The following is a 20,615-nucleotide window of genomic DNA, read 5'->3' as shown; positions in this document are numbered from 1 at the left end:
AAAAACATTTACACGTTATACTGTGACTCTGCCTATGTCGAATCGTTTGAGACCACAGAAATCTACTCTACCAAGGGGGTGTTTCACAATGATTTAAGTAGAGTCGCACTTAAATGCCTAGTTGCGTGCGGTATAAAAGGCATAACTGCATCGGTCAGATCATGCAAAGAGGATGCGCACTACTTCGTATTGATCAATAAGATTGCGCGTTGCATTTCAGATACACTTCGGCTTTTAAGTGCAATTTAAGTCATACTTAAATCTTTGTGAAACACCCCCTGGGCGAAGTTTGACTAAGGAGATGTAAATGACGTTTTGCATATTCATATGTGAAGTAATGCTTTGAGTTAGGCAATTATTCGAGGTATGGAATGTTGACTTATGTAGAGTCTACTGTTCTTGCGATAATATGCGTTTTACATGTAATTATTATCACCCCTGTTATTGGATCGATTTCATGTTCCAAACAGAAAGTGAACCATCTCCACTCCTTGGGGAGCAATTCCTGTACTTGATAATTGCTAATGAAAACAGTGCTGAAAATATTGAGAACTACAGGAATAGTTTGTTGAAATGCGATTTCCATTAAAACGCACCTCAAAAAAATAAAATGCAACTTCTACATCCCCCCTTCACCAAGAAATCATTTTACTCTATATCATGGTATCCTGTGAGAAAATTGTAATTCACAAATTGTTATCAAAAAGTATTTGCCCATTAAAGAGAAATTTTTAACATGGGACTGCAAACATATCTTGCTCGAATGTTCTAGGTATTGATTGTCATGAATTAAACTATAAGGGCACTTATCCGATGCGATATTTTTTAAATTGCTATTGTCTATTTCTATTAATGCCCCTCAAAAGTATAATTTAAAGGAACTTGCACTCTTGTAAGGGTCATAGCCATGGTTACAACTTCCCCTCCGAAAAGGAAAAATGAAATAAATGAACACAAAAAAATGGTCTTTGAAATGCTACCCCTTGAAAGGGTTTGTACTTTAATTTGTTTCTTCATTATAATATCTTGAAATACAACGAACACATATTTATCAGTGGCACCCACAACATTTTGATCATATAGAATTGTTACCTCCTTTACTCCATGGGAATATGAAGTAATATCTGATTTCATTATCTAGTTCCACAGTAAACCCCTTCTCCATTTTGAAAAAAAAAAATAAAAAAGTTACATCAAACTTCATACCAGGAATTCTTTGAACGAAAATAGCTATATCTTTTCATTTTTTACAGAATAAAAGAAAAGCAACTCTCTGTCACAGATTGAATGTTAGCATTATAACAATATATTTCCTCTACTTATACTTTGTGATTACAAAGTCATTGTTGGGTAGAAGAAATAACCAGTTGTCTCACGATGTATCAAACGTAGTTATTTCTTCTACTCAATCCTTCACCACGATGAACCTCTTCCACATCAAAGTCATTGTTCATCTATTATATCTACCTTTATAGTGTACTTATATATTTTTAATCAACATTTAATTTCTTTACATACTCATTTTCATCTACCCCAATCTATTTCGGTAAAAGATAATACTTCAGCCGACCAGTCCGACCATATTCTTTTTTTTTGGGGGGGGGGGGGATTTCTCTCTCCTAACTTTCAAAGAATAAAAAGATGCTCCCCTTTCATTCTTTGAACTTAACCTTGCAATTGAGTTCACGGTATATATTATTCAAAAAGGATAATGTGACGTCACAATACCAATAATTCTCTGATCCTCTCCACAAACCCCGGACCGTATTGTTCACGGGAGAATGATTTTCTCAAAAACAGGAGGATCCTCCCTTTCAAACGGAGCCTATAATCGTCAACGGAGTGTCCTATTTTTGATACCGTGAATAAAAGGGAGGGCTGGTACACACGGTATTGAATAGGACAAAACAAATCGCGTTGTTAGGTGACTTGCTCGAATAAATAGAAAACCAGTTGGCAGTGTTCAACAGCTCGCCCTTCTAGTTATTCTGCCCGCGAGGCTGATCTCCTTCGACCCAAGTAAATGAATGAAACATTATTAGTGCAAACTGATTTATCAAGTTAATTGTCCAAAGAATCCATTGCTTAGATCAATGAGAGCAACTTATTTTCTAAAACTTTGTGATAGGGATTCATGATAATGAAATATATATTTTTTTTTAATCGGGGGATTTGATTAGGCCTATAAAATTATGACTCGAAGTTATAAACGTATGTGCAAGAAGAAAATGTGTGTTATTACTTGAAGTTGAAGTGACTTGGAATGCACCATTCAAACATGTCTTTATTAGTGGATGTATTGGTGTACTGTGTCATACTTAGCGGGGGAGGGGGTCCTCAGTGGCCCCCGCCCCCGGCCAAAAAAAGTGGCATAACGCGGACGCCTTCGCAGAGTATGATGAGGATCGAATTATGTGCTACTTCATCTGGTACTTCATGTAGCGCCCTATATGGAATCCTAGATTTTAGGGAGCACCCCTCCCTCCCCCCCACCAATTAAAGAATCCCAATCTGTCAAGTACGGTTCAATGTCAAAATCGAATCGAGATCTCGACCGAATCGCCTTGGGCCGAAATGTCTAAAACAATTAAAGATTGTTGTACGTTGAGTCAATACTGGGAGAATACCCCTATTGAATGGGCCGAAAGCAAATCTCAGTAGACGAGAAGGTCCCACACTGATAAAAGGCAAACAAAAACCCAAATCGATATTGAAGCTATTACCGAGGCGAGGTCTCCTGCGAGGGTTTTCCTATACCCGTTTAACAGAGGTTTAGTCATGGATTTATATCAGTATTTATTACTTTGAAATAATATTTCTGGAACCAGGGGATCCGTTTGATGAACTATTAAGCTTGTCCTTCTTCGTCAGGAAATGAAAAACTATTTTCAAGAGCATGATTATTTTCTTTAAGTGCATGGACATGATTTTTTTTTCTGAAACATTGGTAAGTTAAGTGTTTTTATTGTTCATTAATTATCTCATCATTGATTATTTTCGGGATATGAATTCATAGGACTACGAGACAAAAGATATTGTCCTGATAAATGTTCAATTTTACGGAAGTTCATGCGGTACCAACTGAATGATAATGGTTATAGGATTGTAATGTGTCGATAGTAAAAAAGCTAAAATTTTAAGGGGCCATTATTTGTTACCTCAATGTTCGTGTCTTAAATGAATTCATGATGATGGCGATAAAAATCTTATCATAATCATTACACTCTTTGAGTAAAAATTTACCCAATATTGGGTAGAGAGGCAACATGCGTGGTTGCTGTATCTTTTTCCCCCATATTGGGCAAAATGCATGTTTTAAGGGTAAATTTCAACGCAACATTGCGTGAAATAATATTATTTGGTATCATTTTACATGATCAAACATGCATGCTCTCATTTTATCCAGTATGGGGTAAACTTTTATAGAGTGTACGATGATGATAATGATGATATGATGATGGTGATGATTATGACGATGGTGGGGAAGATGATGGTGATGATGATGATGATGATAATGATGATAATGGTGGTAATGATGATGATAATGGTGGTAATGATGATGATTAATTGATTGATTATGATCCCGTCATCGCCTTTTTACCGCAAAAAATATCCGATGTTATCATAAACGTCAATTACAGTTAGACAGGGCGTGCATGGTTTGGTAAAAATGAATCCCAAAGCATATGCAGTATATCTTAGTCGCTTGTCATAAATTATTTTCATTAGGTTAAATCTTTTCTCAAAATTTTGCCTATTTCATATTGTGTGCAATAATAAAAAAATGTAAATTTTCTTGTGCTACGTTTAAACGCCGGTTTTACGTTTAAATAATGGTATGAATGCAATTGTTCTAAGTTTTCCCCCGTATATTCTTATTTTACTGATTCATGGGAAATTTTCAATACATAATATGCTTAACTGGATTAAGAATAAATACACACCACTTTACCTTTCCAGGTTTCTCCTCACCCCTCTTTCTCTCTTCCCCACTTCAAATTCAACATAAAATAAGTATACTAAACAGCTAAAGAACTAACAATCGCTATCCAAAATTCATCAGCAAAACACCTTCCCACATGCAGAGATTCTATATTGAAAACAAATGCATTTTTGGGTTCGCTCTTTCTAACAAACAGCATAAGGAATACTTCCGTCCAATAAAATATATGTTTGTTGAAAAGATGCTTTGATATACTTGCTCTATTGAAATTTCAGGGATTATGCGAATGTGAACTCTCTGTTTGGGTTATTCAAGTTTGTTTGTTAAATTTTGTGTGACCTATAAAGATCCAACGTTCTAGAAGGGCATGCATATACTAGACAAATAAAAAAAAAATATATGATAAAATAATTATATTAAAAGAAGATGCAATCTGGCGATCCGAACATATTAGTAATGTCAAATTTTCAAGTCTTGGGCATGGGTTTTTTATAGTAAAGGAATATTTCATGAGGTCTTGGCGTCACTGTCCATTAATATCATACATAATATTATGTTGATCCTGTATTGGTTTATTTTACTTGTATATATTCTTACTGGAAATCAAATCTCGGTTGATACCGACTGGAAATCAAATCTCAGTAGAATTGAGCGTGTAAGTTTACCCGATCTAGGTGATGATTTCATTTTGCTTCACGCGATAATTGACAAATCGATATTGTGTCAATACAGACCCTTTCTTAGCATGGCGAACAATCTAGAGGACCTTTCTGAGGGCTCGTTAATTGAGTAGCTATATACCGAAATGCGGTATCAGGGCATTTTGAAGGGGGTGGGGCGGAAATACATATAATTCATGATTACTATTTATGATATTTATCATTGGCTTTCTAAATGGAAGTATGTCCAAGGCATTTCCGTTCTAATATTCTTCTTTTCATTTTTAAAATCCACTTTATCATATATCTTCATAATTTTATAATCAAATACCACTGGGGATGGTCATCCCCTGTCCCTGGAGCGCCGCCAATAAATCGATCAGTACCTTCAATGTGTCGGGAAGAAAACCCATTAACGACTAAATCAATATTTGAAGTACCATATAATTCAGCGTCAAGACTTATTAATTAATGGTTGACAGAGGGGGCATGGTCCTATTTCGAAGTCCATTCCTGTTGACAGGACAGTTTCGTCGATGTTAGAATATTACTTTTAGCGACGTGGTCATTTTATAATGAAGACATTTATGACGATGATTATTGATGATGGTGATGATGATGATAATAAAGTGATGATAATGATGTTGTTGTTGATGATGATGATGATGGTTATGATCACTGGCGTAAATCCCGGGGGGGGGGGGGATGGGGGGATATATCCCCCCCCCACTTTTCGAGGAGGGGGATGGCCTGTACATGTAACATCCCCCCACTTTTTACGAAAGAAATGAAAAAAAAATCACAAGAGATAATTGTTTTATTGGTGAAAATTCTTCCTAAAATACCGCTTAACAAATAAAACAATATTATTGAATCACAAAATGCAAATAAAGAGCCAGTTCACCATTTCCAAACGAAATACTTATGTCCTTATTTTAACATTGAAGAGAAACCCCCGTTTCTTCCAATTCATCAATGTTGGGGTCTTTGGGAAGGGATTAAGATGGAATGTCAATTTTTTTTTAATGTAATCTCTAATAAAACCATTAAACCATCATGGGGTAAAAAGATAATAATATTGGAGGGGTATTTGCCATATGGACATACAGTGGCGTAACTACGAGGGGCATGGGGGGCACATCCCCCCCCCCATCGGTTGACCCCCCAAAAAACGGGGAAAGGGGGGAAAGGAGAAAAGAGGGAGAAAGGAAGAGAAACGTAGTGGGAAGGAGGAAAATATTATTCATTATAATGTTATATTATATTATAATTATGTTATGTTACATTACATAAGAAACATTCTTATCATAACTTTATGAAACATAATTTGCCCAGGGCCTACGTCTTCATTGTTCCTGGTGCTCGCATTGTCTGTTTAACGAGATATATAATCCTGTTGTATGATGGGGGGACCTAAAGCTACGCACTTTGTTTCCAAATGATAAAAACTATGCCAATTGTAATATTTGAACAATTATTTTTCACTAATTTGTAATAAATATTCTAAATATCCTTAACCAAGAAGAAAATATCACAAAACTCACTAATACGAAAATCCCGCCGTGTTTTCCGAACACCTCTTAATTTCGCCGCCCGATGTAGAAGGGGTCCTAAAGCTACGCACTCAATTTATCATGCAAAGAAATAGTATTTCCTGTGCCTCAATTTCTAAAATATGTCCGTATTATTATAGGAAAATATGAAATCAAAGTGAATATAACTCCGAAATTCCAAACATTTGCTGGTTTTCTCTGCATTCAAGGATTTATTGCAGCCTCTGTAGAAAAATTGAATAGGGATCGTTCGTCACAGCTTCACACACAGAGCTAGAGTGCGCATTTATTTTGCCATTGGAATTGCATGCGCGATGAGTGGTGCGTAGCTTTAGGACCCGCGTAGCTTTAGGACCCCCAACCATACTAAAACATCCCGTTTTCAAGTCAATATAAACCAAATATATTTCCTAGCACTTGAGTTATTTGAATAAATTGAATTGAAATTGAAAATTAAATTTTTGATATTCAGATCAGAAGAAGGGATATTTTAAGGACTGATTTTAGGAATTCATGAAGAGCAGACATATTAAATTGAAATTGAATAGGTATCATTGTTTTATGTAGTGACATATATGCTTCTTTTTCATGACTAAAAAGGTGATTGCCCCATGTTGAGGTCTTCGTATATATGAAACATTTCCTGTCCGTGAGTACGTTCGCATTAGTGGATTGGTGAGATATGTCTGCTCTTCATGAATTCCTAAAATCAGTCGTTAAAGTGTCCCTTCTTCTGATCTAAATATCAAAAATTTTCAGCTCGCGCTTCGCGCTCGCATCATTTGGTTAATGAAATACGTATGGTCCTAGTTAATTCCTACAAAGAAACCTTAGAATGCCCCACTTCAGGTCTGAATTATCTAAATTTTCAGCTCGCCCTTCGCGCTCGCATTGTTTAGCGAGACAGGTACCTATCATGATTACACAAATTTAATTATAATGTCCCTTTTTATGTGTGAATATAAAAAAATTTCAGCTCGCGCTTCGTGCTCGCATTATTTGATCAGTGAGATACATATCCGTTTAATGACATTGTCCTTAAAATGTCTTTATTAGGTCAGTACAACGAACGTAGAGGGCAGCAACACACGACAGTGTTGCTTTTAGGAAGGTCCACTCGATACGCGCATACAAATGAAGTGCGCGCACAATTTGGTAGGCATGCCAACGAAACCACGAACCGACGCGATACATTCAGAGATTAATAACAAAATAGAGGTAAAATAACAGATTATGACAAGACTAAATCCCAATAATAGAAATAGAAAAATATAAAAACAATTGACAAAAAATTTACCACATTTCAAAATGAAAAATATCACCAGATTATTGTCTTTTGTTTTTTTAATTCTTCAGTAAACAGGATTGATTATGCCATCAAATAAACCAATCTGCTAATTTCACCCCGATTTAGTCAAGCTCATTTTGTGACCGCTATTAAGCTCCGCCCCTCACTCAGCGCACTTTTTTAGTAAATTGTAGAGTTGATTTTTTTTTATTTCCTCATTTTCAACAATTTTACTTGATAGACTTTTACAGCAAATATCACGCATAAAAATATTCAATATTTATTTCTGTATTTTTCCTAAAATATTACGTGGTGGTGAAAACAATTTCATGACTTTCGCATATCAACATGATAACAAATATACGTGAGGTTGAACATTCTTCATCTATGTTTCGCTGCACCACATTAATGCGCCTACACAATCCAGCAACAGTGCCATCGCTTGAGTGCAAGCGCCATGGCTGACCGCGCCAGCGCCCCGGCCGGCCGGTCGATGCAGAGGTAGGTATACGGTTGGCTGGTATTTGCGCATGCTAATTGCACAAATTAGGATGAAATTATGGAATGAAAAAAGTAGCTGTGACATATACCTTCGTCTCTTGATAGTTCACAAGTCAAGGCCCGTCAAAACATATATGGCTCGATACTGGACCAGATAATTTTGGTCTGTTACTTAGGTCTAACTTTAGACTAGGACTTACCTGGGCTTGAGCTTGACTGGTGGCCGTATTCGAGCTCTGCCTGATGTCTTGCAAAAAAGTTGGGTCGGATTCGTGGATATCGATTAATTATTTTATACTTTCAGACTCCGATCTACACTGTAGGGGAAAATTCGGATCCTAACCTTGATCATTTATCGTTGCAACTGGCAGTTAGTGCCACATCAATGACAGATTAAGTCCATATCGTTCAAGTCCATATCTGGCTAAGTCGAGTAGCGTCTAGATATCCTGCCAGTCCTGCTAGTGCGGCCAGCATTGCATTTGCGCAGTACGCGCACCGATGTGTCCCGGAAGTTTCGGCGCGGCTATGCCAGAAGATCAAGGTATTGGCTCTCGTGTTGGCTGGTGTAGCTTTGTAGGGGCAGCGAAATTAAGCAGAAAAGAGGTAATTCAATGTCATCAGACTATGTATGTTTATTGATGTGCAAACTACAAGAATCATGATTACATTTTGTCTTACTTTTTTCCAAAAATAAATGAACAGTTATTAAAGAATATTTACATTATTTCCTGGAGTTTTCAGTATCCATAAAAAATAGTAAAATTGAACAAACGAAAAAAAATCAACTCTACAATCTACCAAAAAAGTGCGCTGAGTGAGGGGCGGGGCTTAAGTGGTCACAAAATCTGAGCGGAGTGGACCTTCCTAAAAGCAACACTGTCGTGTGTTGCTGCCCTCTACGTTCGTTGGGTCAGTATAACTGGCAATAAGCGCAACTGAGCGCGCTTCGCGCGCTCACTAGCGCACTCACTCAGTGATTCAAAAATTTTGCTGGTGCCCCCCCCCAATGCCGTGACCCACGGGACGCCACTGTGGACATATCATTGACAATTCCTTGCATATCTAAAAACATGATTGCAAAAAAAAACCCCAAAATATTTCAGTCATCCCCCCCCCACCCATTAACACGGATTTACGCCAGTGGTTATGATAATGGTTATGATGATGATGTTGTTGATGAAAATGATGATGATGATGTTTTTGTCGATGATGATTATGATGATGATGATGATGGTTATGATGATGATGCTGATGAAAATGATGATGATCATGATCATGAACATCATTGTCATTGTGATGATGATAATGTTGATGATGATGTGATGATGCCGATACTGCTGCTTCTACTGATGAGGATGGTGGTGGTGATGATGATTATTGAATTGGTGGTAACGTATGATGGCAATGATGATGAAGATGATGAAAGAGAATTCTAATGACCTTCTTCAACTCTTCTATTCCGTCAGTACGAATTGAGAAACGGTGACAACAATGACGAATACGGACAAGATACGATTCGCATCACCATCGCGCAGGTCCGTGTCTAACCATGGACCTTACTCAACCTCTCGTCAGGACCAGGTCCGGTCCAGCATGAAAAGTCGAACCGCTGGTCCAAGACCACTGGGAACCCCAGCCAGTGACATCTCGATGTACTACGACCGACTGATGGCTCAGAGCGTCCGTTCCGAGAGACAGAGGAGGTCACGGATGGGGCAGTGTGCTTCGGCTGATTTAGAAAGGAGGCGTAATGGTCAACAGAGCAGGTAGGTTTATAATATGTCGATCAATAATGTATCTATATGCACTGACGTAATGAGCAAACAAAAATAAAATCCCCGCCCCTCCAAAAAAAGTGAGGTGCACTCATAAATCGTGAGAGAACGTAAATTTGTGGCCTCTTACTCTTTCTCAATGTGGAAATTCTATGGAACATACTGGCCTACCGCCTACCCATGTCCTCTTCGTTTCATATTTATTTCGTATTAATATTTTGTAAGCAAGTGTTACTTTGCGACATTCGGTGGTAGACTGGAAAGACGGGGGGGGGGGGGGGGGTGGAGCATTTTTACTTTATCATCAAAACGGGGGGCGTATAGGATATATTTAACGAATTAATTTTTCCTTTATTCCCCGATCTTCTTTTCCTTTTCATGGCCCTCTTTACTCCTTGAATAATATTGGGAAACGTCATGCCCCTCTCGAACACCCCCCATTAATAAAAGATAATAGTAATAACCAACATATTTTAGTATGCTCACCATAATAAAACTATATAACAGCATTTACAAACATACACACATACGTTGAATGGAAATTCAATTAATCAGATTTAAGTGTGTCAGTTTGGCGTCAATGTCTCTAAGTACCTTTGTCACATTTGCTCTACGGCGGCCGTACGGCGAGTCGAAAACAGCCGTTTTATTCATTTTTATTCAAACCACCTATATTTAGCTGGTACAAAAACTGTTAAAACGACTGTTTTCGACTCGCCGTACGGCCGCCGTAGAACAAATGTGACCGAGGTATTAGACAGATAACATTAGATTAAGACAAAGGTGTTTTTTTTTTTATTCTGTGTCACAGACATTGAAGAATGATAAGACAGTTATCTGTTAAAGATTGTATTGGAGTCTTACAGCATGGACCTCATTTCAAAGTATATAACTTCAGTTCTTACGGGTATATATCGTCCCCCCTTTTTTTTTTTTTTTGGGGGGGGGCGGTATAATAGGTCCATGCTTACAGTCAGGTGGGAGAGGTTGCTGCTGTCCCGAAATAGCGAGAGAGGTAGACAGACACTATACACATATACAAGACAAACTCAAATTTTCAAATGTATGAACCTGTATGAAGCAGATATCGCGATTAAAGTCCAGATACTTCTAAATATCTCTTCTGTTAATGAGCTATCCAATGCCATTTTTTTAATCTTCAAGATTTCAGAATATCTACGACCGTCATGCTTACACGCAGGGTCATGTGTATGTTTTCTGTTGTCTAAGGAGGCGTAATAAGGCAAAAGGAAATTTAGGGGGCTGATCGTAATTGATTCCGTTTTTACTTTTAGAAGTGAGAGAGAGCGAAACAAAATTAACTGATAAAAAATCCCGGTATCTCAATAATTTATGATCAATCAAACATTAATTGTACGGATATTACTATTCGACGGGTAAATATCAAATTATGATTTAAGTGCTGATCGCTGAAACTTAAGTATTATTGTTTTGAGAGTAGATTTCCACTGTATTAAAAGCATAGAGACTTTTTATCATTATCATTTATTGTCCAAAAATACATTGATTCTGAACAGGGCAAACCATGCGATTTGTATTAATCAGGAAACCATCAAGAAAAAAAAAAAGCTTATTTTTTTAATAATCTCTCAGTGATTCAATTCACTTAATTTTCTTACTTTTTTGCGCCCCTAAAAGTGGCGCCTCTGGCATATAATCTTTCTAGGTATGTCTCTGCCCCCATCAGTTCTCATCATTAACCATCCTCACGTTAAAAAAGTTTACCCAATATTGGGTAAAATGGGAACATGTATATTTGCTATTTGTTTTACTCTTTTTTAGAGTGCTCTCTATCTATTTTCTTTTCAACTCTTCCCACTCCTCTCTGTTTACCCCTTCTATGTACCAAAATGTGATATAGGACCAGCAGACCACACCTTTTTACTTGCCTTTCCTGAATATACCCCCTTTTCTCTTTTTCCATTTCGCCAACACCTCTTAATTTCTCTATTGTCCGTTCTTACGCCCCTTTTACCAAAGTGCATAAAACCAAAATAATAATAATAATAATAACGTCATGTTTTACCCAGGGTAGCCACTTGAGTTCTGAAAACTGTTCTCCCAGCGGGCCCTGCTTAACATGATAATGCTATTATTACCCCGGCTTCAGCACGGCTACCTTGATCGGGCGCTGGGTGTAACACCACACCCTAATGCCTCTCCTTAAAAAATCATCCTCTTCCTCTCCCTCATATTTTTTTGTCAAGTCCACACCCTATATAGCTCCTATCCTCCTAATATTTCTCTCCTCTCCTTTCTTTGTTTACCCCCTTCTATTAATCCAATCAATAAGGGATGTAAGACATCCTTGCCCCTCCTGAAAAAAATATCTCCGCCTATAAATATCTTTACCCCATTCGCCTATATAAATTATACCAATGGGTGTAAGACCTCACCCTCTCCCTTACCCCCATTCTCCTATTTAATATAACAAGGGTTGTAACTCCACACCCTTGTCCCCAATGAGACACTGACCGAGTCACTTGGCAGATCACTTCTAGGCAGCCTAATATCTTGTTTTCCTCCTCAGAATATCGATCTTCCATTGTCCATGGAACATGATAATCAATAATAAGATAGGCCATGACCCAATCATGCGTACCGTCTAACACATTAATACCAATCGATATCATTCAGTGATGCCGCAGTTAGACCAGCAACATAACCGACCCCCTAACCGACCGATGGTATCTGTCATTGATAATAACGTAATATATTTGATCCGTCTGTCGTCGGTGTCGCCTAAAATGACTATGGCATGACTCTTTACGAGAGGACATGTTTATAGCACGAAAATTAGGCCGAGCTAAATTTTCATGGATACTCTATCGAGCGAATACATGCAACACTAATCCAATCAATGAATTTATATGAATTTTCGAAGTATCAATTCCCACCCCCTCAAAAAAAAATAATACCGATAATTGTTTTTTTTTCCAGTACGGATCATCTTCTAATAATGTAAAAGTGCACATTAATTCTGGTGAAACATCTGATTGATGGTAAAGCATTATACATTCCACATGAATCTCTTACACGATGAGCTGATATGTGAGTTGTAAAAAGAATTAAGAGTCGAATGGAGTCGCAAAGTAACGATTTTTTTTTCTTTAAGGTTTTGAGTACCTATATATACTCTCAGGATATTTTCCCCAAGTTTTCGACCTGAATATGACACCATGTCATAAAGTTTATGAGCCCCGTTCATAGTCCAACTGACTTTAAACAGTGTCTGAAGAATATTCGCTAGTATAGCCGCGAAGATTTCTCAAAGTAGTACATTTTTTTTGGTTGTTGATCGTAATTTTGGAAGAGAAAACCAAAAAGGTCATCTTTTGTCAACGCTTTCACCTATATTGAATAAGAACATGAAGTCCTTAAAGTGTTGACGATGAGTTACACAACTTTTGCATCAAAGGAAACTCCCAGAGCCGGAGGCAATGTCTTTTCTTCTGTACCTAACTGAGCGCAGGCCGCCTTTTGAAAAACAGATACGAACAAAGTTGTCGGACACAACTCAATCAATATTGATTGCGCCAGCGATGAGCACAGACAGTTAGAAGGGCCATCTTTTTTGTTTACGCGAGGAATCACTTCAATCTTGCCGAAGTGTCACTGAGATCATTTTTCACCGATTCATCGACGGCGCGCGTGACAACCGTTTTCGCACTGTTCATGATTTGTTCTTCTGGTAGAAGACATCGTAATCGTTTGAAGTGTCCACCATAAGTTTTACTGGATTACCTTTCATGAAGGGGAACTTTCTTTCTCTCAAGGGACTTATTGATTCTGTTGGTCCGTTAGAAATCATTTTCTTGAACTTTAAAGCAGGATTTCTTTGACTTTGTTCTCTGTCCAGTACAGAGTTATTAGGTCTGCTAATCTCAGTGGAGGATGACGATTAATACGGTTCACTGAAACTCAGTACACGCAAAGGTTGCCGAACTAGAGCAGTTCTTGTCGATCCTGTCTGATGTCCTCAAAATTCAATTTGTTATAGGTGAAGAGGATTTGACCTGCTGCTAACATGGAATCATTTTAAAATCATTGATCATTTTAATCTGATAGGAAATGATTAATCAACCCAATTCATTTTTAATCATTGAAAAAAAAAAGGAATTTGCTCGACACAATGGCGTCTCCAGGTGTTCCGGCGTAACTATGTCTCTGCTGATTGACCTGAAACCACAAAATATGGATTTTTCTTTGCATAATTCACAGGACGGAAGGAATTGCCTTAGCATGAATTAAAAGGTCTCTCTATGAGGGTGCAGGCTTTGTAAGAAGAATTCAATAAAAAATATTAAGGTCTAAAACTTTTATGATGTCTTAATATTTATCATTGGAAACGAGTCATGTACTAGAAATGATGCCTTCGCTTAGTGATAGTGAAAATATTGCCCGAACTATTGTGCCAGGAGTGGGATTATTTCATGTGTATCACTATCCACCGTTTCACACTTTGGAATATATTGGGTTATGAGAGATATTACCATGACTACGCAGTAAGTCGAACACTTTGTATTCTTTTTTTAAATTTCTGCAGCATTTCTTAAAAATTTCCTCGAGTCATTTAGCTGTGTGTCTCGACAATTCATTTAATCAATAAAGTTTCTGTTTTAAGTCTAATATATTTAGTAGCTCATTTCCCCTTTTTGTTCTTTTGCAAATTTGAAATGAATTTTCCAATGTATGCATTCATTAAATACTAATGTTGTATTCCGTTAATCTTTTACCCTCTTTTACCAAATTTTACCGACTTATTTCATTCAAAGGGCTCGTACTCCTTTTCATTTTATTTGACCACAGAAGCTGGATCCACAACGGATTGGCCTCCCGCGTTGCAGACCGCCACTCCTTCAGTGGTTACTCGTCTCCACAACTCACTCGGAGTCAGACTCGCCCCGACGTTGGTACCCGCGAACTCGGCTTAACGAGATCACACACGGTGGGCGAGCTCCGGACACCGAAGATCAACCTCACCGGCGTGACGGGCGAACGACCTCGGCCGGAGCTCACGAGAGCGTCCTCCTGGTGCGCGATGCCGAACGTCTCCTCTCGCTCGATGTCGCGGCTTTCTTCCAGTTCGACGTCGAGTCTGCCGATAATTTCTGCTAGTTCATCGAGGCAAGCTGATGCCCTCGTCAGTGCGTCATGTGAGGGTCTGGTGCAACGTGTCTCGGCTCTTCGCAGCTTGGCGAATAATCCGAGATTAAAGGTAGGAAAAGATGAATGATCGAACAAAATATCGAATGAAAAATGGACGAATGAACGGATAGTCGGATACTTCCTTGAAATCATAAAACAACAATGTAACAATTAATGTGAATAAACATGGTTTTAGATAAACAACGCAGATACATTAATTCAACAATTCCTGCTTATTATGGGTTATTATTAGGTCATATAACTATATGAGCTGAGATGTGCCACCCAGCTCCCGAAAATCATCCTGTCATGTCGACATCTTGTGGAAGAGATGATCACTAGATCTTGGATCTTTATCATATCGAGGAGATCAGAGACACGATATATAAACGTGATGAGATATAGTCAGCTTTTACACAATGTAGTCATGGCACGCTTGTCATCACTATCTGATCATCTATTCTACTTGATGTTGACACTAGAGATCCGAGATCCTCACATTTTGATCATTTCTCCAAGAGGATGAAGACTTGATGAGATCCATGGAGCGTTTCCATCAACATTTTCGTCCGACAACTTGTCAGGTCCGACAACTTTCCCTGATTATGATTGGCTGAGAGGCACTGTTACCATAGTAACTGTCGGATAAAACAGGGGGCGTTTCATGAAAGGACTTGTCGGACGTTTTATCCGACAAGTCCCATTTTATCCGACAGTTACCGTAGTAACAGTACCTCTCAGCCAATCGACATCAGAGAAAGATGTCAGATCTGACAACTTGTCGGATGAAAATGTTGATGAAACTTTCCCTAGGGGGGCGTTTCATCAATATTTTCGTCCGACAAGTGGTCAGATCTGACAACTTTCCTGGATTCTGATTGGTTGAGAAGCACTGTTACTATAGCAACTGTCGGATAAAACAGGACTCGTCGGATAAAACGTCTGACAAGTCCTTTCATGAAACGCTTCCCAGTACTTGTCAGATAAAACATCTGGCAAGTCCTTTCATGAAACGCTCCCAAAAGCTTTCGTTATCTGATCATCCGTTTGGCACATTTCAACTCCCATAATTTATAATACCTTTAACTAAAAATATTACGCAGTATCTTATTGCAAGGCCCCACTTTACAAAGTTGCCATATCATCAGTGACAAGTTTTAATTTGATGGGAGTGTACCGTTGCACTACACTCTTAAAACAACTCAGTCAAATTGACTAGATCAGTGTAGTCAGCTGGGTACAACTGATACGTCTAGTCACACTTCTAAATTATATTCTAGTCAGAAATAACTCTGTTCTGGTAAATATGACTGGAAAATAGTCAAATTTGACTAGAATGATAGTTGCACCCAACTGACCCTATTAACTAGTCATTTTTGAATGATTTGTTTTAGAGTGTATATATGATCCTACATTGTCAGTATCAATACCACTGATTTCAGAAATGTGTTATATCAAATCAAGCTTGGATTTTATTTGATCGAGTTTTATTCATCGTTATTCGTTGATTTGTGTTTTGTAAATTCATTTCCATATGATTTGATGATAACCATTCACTCATTTTGTAATGTTTTCTTTGAGAAGCTATACCGTCACAGTATAATATTTTATCGTATCTCTTTTTGCCTGCATATAATTATAGGCCTACATGTAGTCATATTATGTTCGATATTGTGCTTAATGAGCAATTTAAACCTAGTAGTTGGGCGAAAAATGCCCAACTTTTAACCGACCCTGGGCAACATACTGTCCACACAACTATTGGTTAAAATCTGCCCTAATTGGGTAATAAATTTGCTAAATTTGATAATAATTGCCCAGAATATATAAATATTTTTACCAACATACATTACCCAACACAGTTTGTTGCCCAAAATTTTAAGTGTGTAAATTAAAGCTATAAATGAAATAATAATCACAAGATCTACGTCCATATTAATCATATCGTGTATTTTTTTACATTTTATTTTTCATGTAGGTGAGAATCGTCAACGGATCACCCAAAATATCGCCGCGCCTCAATTCGATCACGTCGGGACGGGAATCAACCACATCTCAGAAAAGACCTCACCGGGAATCAACCCGAGAAGTCGTGGTTGAGATATCAAAATATGGTTACCATTCTCGCAGCAACTCACCCACCTACCGCCGGCTTATCAACGCGAAGGAGCAACTCGACGTCGCGCTCTGCAAGAAATTGCGCTCGGTCAGACAGCAGCTTGACGGACAGACAGCGCGCGAAAACTCCGCCATGCACGAGGGACTTCGCTTGAAAATTGACGAGCGTGGGTCGGAGGATTGGTATAAAGACATGGTGAAAAGAGAATTGGAAAATGACGAAACTTCGGAAGTTATTGAGAGCATGACGATTGCCAACAGCGAACCCCTTGCCACATTCGAAGCGTTGGATTTGAAGAATCCGCGTCCCCACGTCGATCTCAACTTCGATATTCGATACATCCAGGCCCGCATCAACGATTGGGATGTTTTGAACATTAACGTCGAGGAGGAAGAGAAGAAAATAGAGGAAAGGCGGGATAAGGAGAAGCGCAGACGACGCGCACCGTCGCATTCTCCGACACATTTCCGACGAACCTGCGAAGCGTGTTGCGTGGACGGTGTGCATGGAAAGAACAAACAGCGTGTGGACTTCCTACGTACAAACAAATCGCGAAGGGTTAAGTTCCGCAGACGACAGAAGAACAATAGTGACGATAGCTATGATAACGATAGTGATATCGAACCCCCTATGATGATGGACGAACCTGCCATAACCCAGTCGGATATTTTACCGCCGCCATCACCACCGCCTCCTACAAAACCAGTCAAAACTAAGAAAACCGTCAAGAAAGAAACACCAAAGTCGTCAAAATCGACAAAATCAAAGACTTCAAGTAAAGCGCCCTCTGTGGCCGAACCGGAGGAAGCGGTAGAAACTGAACCCGAAAACCGGTTACCGTTGTTACCGCCTTCGTTACCGCCAGCATCACCTCGTCTGGATAACCGGTCAATATCCGTTTCGAGCGATCGCGAATCGCCTGTTACCACGGTGACGAAACCACAAACGCCACCGCCGCCGGAAGAGGAAAAACCAAAATTGACTGACAAGGAGAAGTTCCTGATGATGAGGAAACGAATGGAAGAGAGACAGAGAGAGAAATCGGAGAAGAGGGAAAATTTTGTTGATTATTCTATGATCGCATTCCACGGGACACGCAAGGAGAGGGCGGGGAGGGGTCAGAAAGGATTAGGCAAGACACTCTCAAACAGATTAGAGAGTATGGCGTCTTTTAAATCGAAACAATCAGATCATGGAGATGGTAAAAGGGAAAGTTTGATGTCGATGTTGGGAAGTGATTACGACGATGATGACGACGATGATGAAGATGATGACGATGATGATGATGATGAAGATAATGATGAGGAATAATTAACCTATATATTCGATGACACATTAGTATAACATGGGCGAGTCAGTGTACTAGCAATTTTAATCTAAGTCAATACATCGATAAGTGTCGATCGATGTACATGTTCATGTTTAATGGTAACCCAATATCGATGTTTTTCGAAGGTCAAGTCCACCCACAACAACAACAAGATGATTTGAATAACTAGAGGAAATTAAGAAAACCTGACATTGAAATTTCATTTGTACAAAATGAAAGTTATGACATTCTATAATTACCCGTTACACTGTATGAACACTGTTTAAAATTTAAGAGTTGTTCAATCTCGTCACTCTAACAAATATCGTTCAAAGTTATAAACAAGTTGTTTAAGCCGTTTGAGCAATTTCAAGAAAAAGTTGATTAAAAGTTTAAACAACTTGTTAGAGTGACGGGCTTAAACAACGTGCTATATTTTACCGTGTAATGCTCAACATGGGTGTTGATTGTGCACGTTGTTGGTTGCTCCTTAAAATTACGTCATGCACTGACTATCATAACAAGAGTTTATTAATTAAGAAAAGACAGAAAATAATAAAGGATCCAACACTGATCAAAGTCGTTTGTAAATGAAGTTATTTCACTTTTGGGCAATTCCATGAAATATTTATGTCCGACCCCCTTTAATTATTATGTAAGACCTTCATGAAATTTTCTGTCTCTGATTTCTGATTGTTTTGACACTCTGTAATGCTCTCAAACGACTATGACTTGGTCAGATTATGAAGTGAAGTAAGACTTGAGAAAAAATGGGGGTCGGACGTACAAAAAGGTTGATCATTTTTTGGAATTGCCCTTTTGGTTTTCGCTGAACGCTGATTTAATATACATAGTGGTCGGTGTGCGAATTAGAGAGCCCATAGCGTCATATTTCTTTTTCTATTTTATTACAAAGTTTCCTTCAATGATTTCAAATTTGGTTTGTACCCCCTTCGAACATAAAATCGCCATTGTTATATATACACTTACTTGTGAATTAGTGAAAAGATTATTTGATTTGGAATCTATAGAAATGAAGCATTTTCTATTTTGTGACATGAAATACAAAAGAAATTATGACTTAATTTCTATACCTCCCATATAGATATCACAGTTTGGTGAAATTTACAACCGATTTTGTTGCTATCCTTGCTTGCATTTTTTTTCATTATTTATTAAAATAGGCTCGTTTTTTTGTTGGGGTGGACTTGACCTATATAAAAAGGAAATTTAGAAATTTAATTATGTTATAATAAATTCAAATGTAGATGTATGACAATCAAAACAATGTCAAACTTGTTAAAAAAAGAAAACACGCATTCCATTTGTATTATTTTGTCATTGATAAATTGGCGTATAAGCTAACGGATATTTTCCCTATTTTTTTTTCTTAACGTTTGCGATATAAACTAATTAGTTGTCAAGATTGCGGAAATTGCATGGAAAATTGAGAGAGAGAGAGAGAGAGAGAGAGAGAGAGAGAGAGAGAGAGAGAGAGAGAGAGAGAGAGTGTGGAGGGGGAGAGAGGGTGTGGGCGAGGGGGAGGGAGAGAGTGAGCATTATGTTAGAGAAGGAGATGGACCCCTCAGAAGAACAGCCTGTGGCTGAAGAGGGTCATCCAGCCCACGAGTGGAAAATAAATAAATAAAAAATAAATAAAAAAATAAAAGGTATGTAGATGTTCTTTTAAAATTTTTAGGGCTAGTTCCATACTTTAACCAGCTCAAGTCATTAGATTACAAATTAATATTAAGTTTTATTTGCGCTCAGTTCCAACTTGGATATATTGCACCCCCATCATGCTTGGCTTGCGATTTACAATCGATTTGCAATTGTACGTAAGTCTTTGCAGCCCCATGCATCGGACCGTTTATAGTTAAACTTTCGTCCACTTACGATATGGCGTATTATGTTCAACGCACTCCCCATCCAATGGCAGGCCATGGTTGTTCCATATCTCTCTACTCCCTCCCTTTGCTTTCTTTCTCACAATTTTCGTTGTTTCTTTCAACTGCACCCATTTCTGGTGGTCAAATTCCCACTTACAGCAGGAACCATATCCAATTACACTCCTGATTTTCATGCCTTCAATGAAGTTTCATTCCGTGGGCCTGTCTCTTATCAAGATTTCTCTCTCGATGTATTCGATACTCCCATTGACTTTTAAAGTTTTTTTTTTATTGTAAGCAATTTTTATCTGATCTTTAGTTGAATATTTAAAAAAAATCTTTCAATTTTCTTGATAATTGATTTTTTTTACAACGCTCACATAAAAAAAAAGAATACATGCGCCAAT

At 38.2% G+C, this 20,615-nt stretch overlaps 1 protein-coding gene across 2 annotated transcripts; it reads left to right on the top strand.

Annotated features, from left to right (window-relative positions):
• Positions 1 to 2,656: 2,656 nt before the first annotated feature.
• LOC129283417 (actin nucleation-promoting factor WASL-like) lies at positions 2,657 to 19,952 on the top strand. Of its 2 annotated transcripts, XM_064115105.1 has the most exons (4): positions 2,657 to 2,947; positions 9,414 to 9,713; positions 14,553 to 14,961; positions 16,870 to 19,952. In XM_064115105.1, the coding sequence occupies exons 2-4, from the start codon at positions 9,439 to 9,441 to the stop codon at positions 18,319 to 18,321; spliced, it is 2,136 nt and encodes a 711-aa protein (XP_063971175.1). In that variant the 5' UTR covers positions 2,657 to 2,947; positions 9,414 to 9,438; the 3' UTR covers positions 18,322 to 19,952. The 2 variants fall into 2 exon arrangements, with proteins under 2 accessions (XP_063971175.1, XP_054775226.2); XM_054919251.2 differs by lacking the exons at positions 2,657 to 2,947; positions 9,414 to 9,713 and adding an exon at positions 12,950 to 14,248 and having other exon boundaries at positions 16,870 to 19,682.
• Positions 19,953 to 20,615: the final 663 nt, after the last annotated feature.

This window comes from Lytechinus pictus, unplaced genomic scaffold (genome assembly GCF_037042905.1).
Source record: "Lytechinus pictus isolate F3 Inbred unplaced genomic scaffold, Lp3.0 scaffold_20, whole genome shotgun sequence".
NCBI classification, from domain to species: domain Eukaryota; kingdom Metazoa; phylum Echinodermata; class Echinoidea; order Temnopleuroida; family Toxopneustidae; genus Lytechinus; species Lytechinus pictus.
The sequence above is the reverse complement of the archived record's forward strand: the minus strand, read 5'-3'. Positions and strand labels throughout refer to the sequence as shown.

Excerpts from the sequence above, each read along its gene's own strand:
- LOC129283417 (XM_064115105.1), top strand. The coding sequence starts at position 9,439 with ATGACGAATACGGACAAGATACGATTCGCATCACCATCGCGCAGGTCC. Across the intron at positions 9,714-14,552 it reads CGTAATGGTCAACAGAGCAG|AAGCTGGATCCACAACGGAT; the intron begins GTAGGTTTATAA and ends ATTTGACCACAG. Across the intron at positions 14,962-16,869 it reads CGAATAATCCGAGATTAAAG|GTGAGAATCGTCAACGGATC; the intron begins GTAGGAAAAGAT and ends TTTTTCATGTAG.